The 1,529-nt window shown below is 38.2% G+C and overlaps 1 protein-coding gene across 1 annotated transcript in view; it reads left to right on the top strand.

The window, feature by feature from the left end:
• The window catches only part of LOC104783870 (phospholipase A-2-activating protein-like), a 4,396-nt gene extending 3,036 nt beyond the window's left edge, over positions 1-1,360 (top strand). The window contains exons 3-6 of the mRNA XM_010508977.2: positions 285-343; positions 677-780; positions 992-1,060; positions 1,261-1,360. Of these exons, the coding sequence (XP_010507279.1) occupies positions 285-343; positions 677-780; positions 992-1,060; positions 1,261-1,325 (297 nt within the window). The 3' untranslated portion in view covers positions 1,326-1,360. The remainder of the gene's footprint in view (positions 1-284; positions 344-676; positions 781-991; positions 1,061-1,260) is intronic.

A 1,529-nucleotide genomic window follows, 5' to 3' on the forward strand; every position in this document is an offset into this window, starting at 1 on the left:
AACATCTTCAGGTTCGTGGGATATGTGTCTGTAGTGATGAGAATATAGCTACTTCTTCAAGAGATAGGACCATAAGGGTTTGGTCACTGGATCCATCTGATAAGCGCAAGTATACATCTTCTAAGATTCTGTTGGGTCATACTAGCTTCGTTGGCCCACTTGCATGGATTCAACCAACTGATGATTACCCTGAAGGAAGACTTGTCTCTGGGAGTATGGATACTTTCGTCTTTGTTTGGAACCTGATTAATGGAGAGAATATTCAGACATTGAAGGGTCATCAGATGCAAGTCACTGGTGTTACTCTTGATAACGAGGATATAGTGTCCTCTTCGGTTGACCAGTAAGTCCCTCTCATGTTCATGTAATTTCCTTAGTATGAAACTTACTTAACTGTTCAGACAATAATGCTTCTTGCTTAGTATCCAGTGAGTGTATTAGCCTGCGGTTTTCCTTCACTGTTTCCCAGTAATTTAATCTCCCATATGGGATATTATATTATATTATGATTTTTAACCACAACTCTTAAGGGTTTTATGAGTGTTAGCTGTGTGCATAGTCTTGAGTAGCGTATTAGCTTTAGTAATACTGGGGTAAAGAGATCCATCAAGATTTGATTTACTCTCTACTGTTGTGTAGTGTAACTTATGTTCCCGTTTATTTTTGTTATCTGAAGAACTCTGAAACGATGGAGAAACGGTCAGCTTGTTGAATCTTGGGAGGCACACCAGTCGCCTATCCAGGCAGTGATAAAGTTGCCATCTGGTGAGCTTGTATCAGGTACACCATCCAGCTAAAGCTGCCATTTGATTGTTCTGTTTTTCTTTAGTTTATTGATGTCGAATATTTCCTTAATCAATTGTTTTTTTCTAATTTGATTGTTCTGCAAGCTTATGTTAATGATTTTTTGGTTGGCCTTAAGATGCATAGACTTCTCCTTGATCATGCTTGATAGCATAGTTTTCGCTGAAGTCTTTTTTGCTATTACCAGGTTCAAGTGACGCCAGTCTCAAACTCTGGAAGGGAAAAACAAGCCTGCGAACTCTTTCAGGGCATACAGGTGAATTTCGTTGGCCTCTCTCAAATTTCCGTATCTCTCGATATTCCTTGGCAGTATGAGAAACCACATATCGAAAATAAGATAGAATATGAACTGAGATAGCTATCTTGTAAAGTGCAAAGACACTGCCTATTGTCAGGAATTCCTTTTTATTGGAGAAACTATTGTCTTATGCAATTAATTTTATTTTTGCAATGCAGATACTGTTAGAGGGTTAGCTGTGATGCCTGATTTAGGTTTTCTTTCCGCATCACATGATGGGTAAGTTATTTGATTCCAACAAACTCATGCCTTACTGAATTCCATTGTCCAAGTGAATCCTTATGTGATTAACTCGAATTGTGTTGTCTTTTGCATGACCTGGATAAGTTTTGGGTCTGGGGATTATATGTGTTGATCTTAAATATGATGCTTAGGTTTTCTCCTTTTCAGTCTTTCATACCTTTGTACACAGCAAAGGTTGTAAATC

The sequence above is a fragment of the Camelina sativa genome, chromosome 1, assembly GCF_000633955.1.
Source record: "Camelina sativa cultivar DH55 chromosome 1, Cs, whole genome shotgun sequence".
In the NCBI taxonomy this organism is placed as follows: Eukaryota; Viridiplantae; Streptophyta; class Magnoliopsida; order Brassicales; family Brassicaceae; genus Camelina; species Camelina sativa.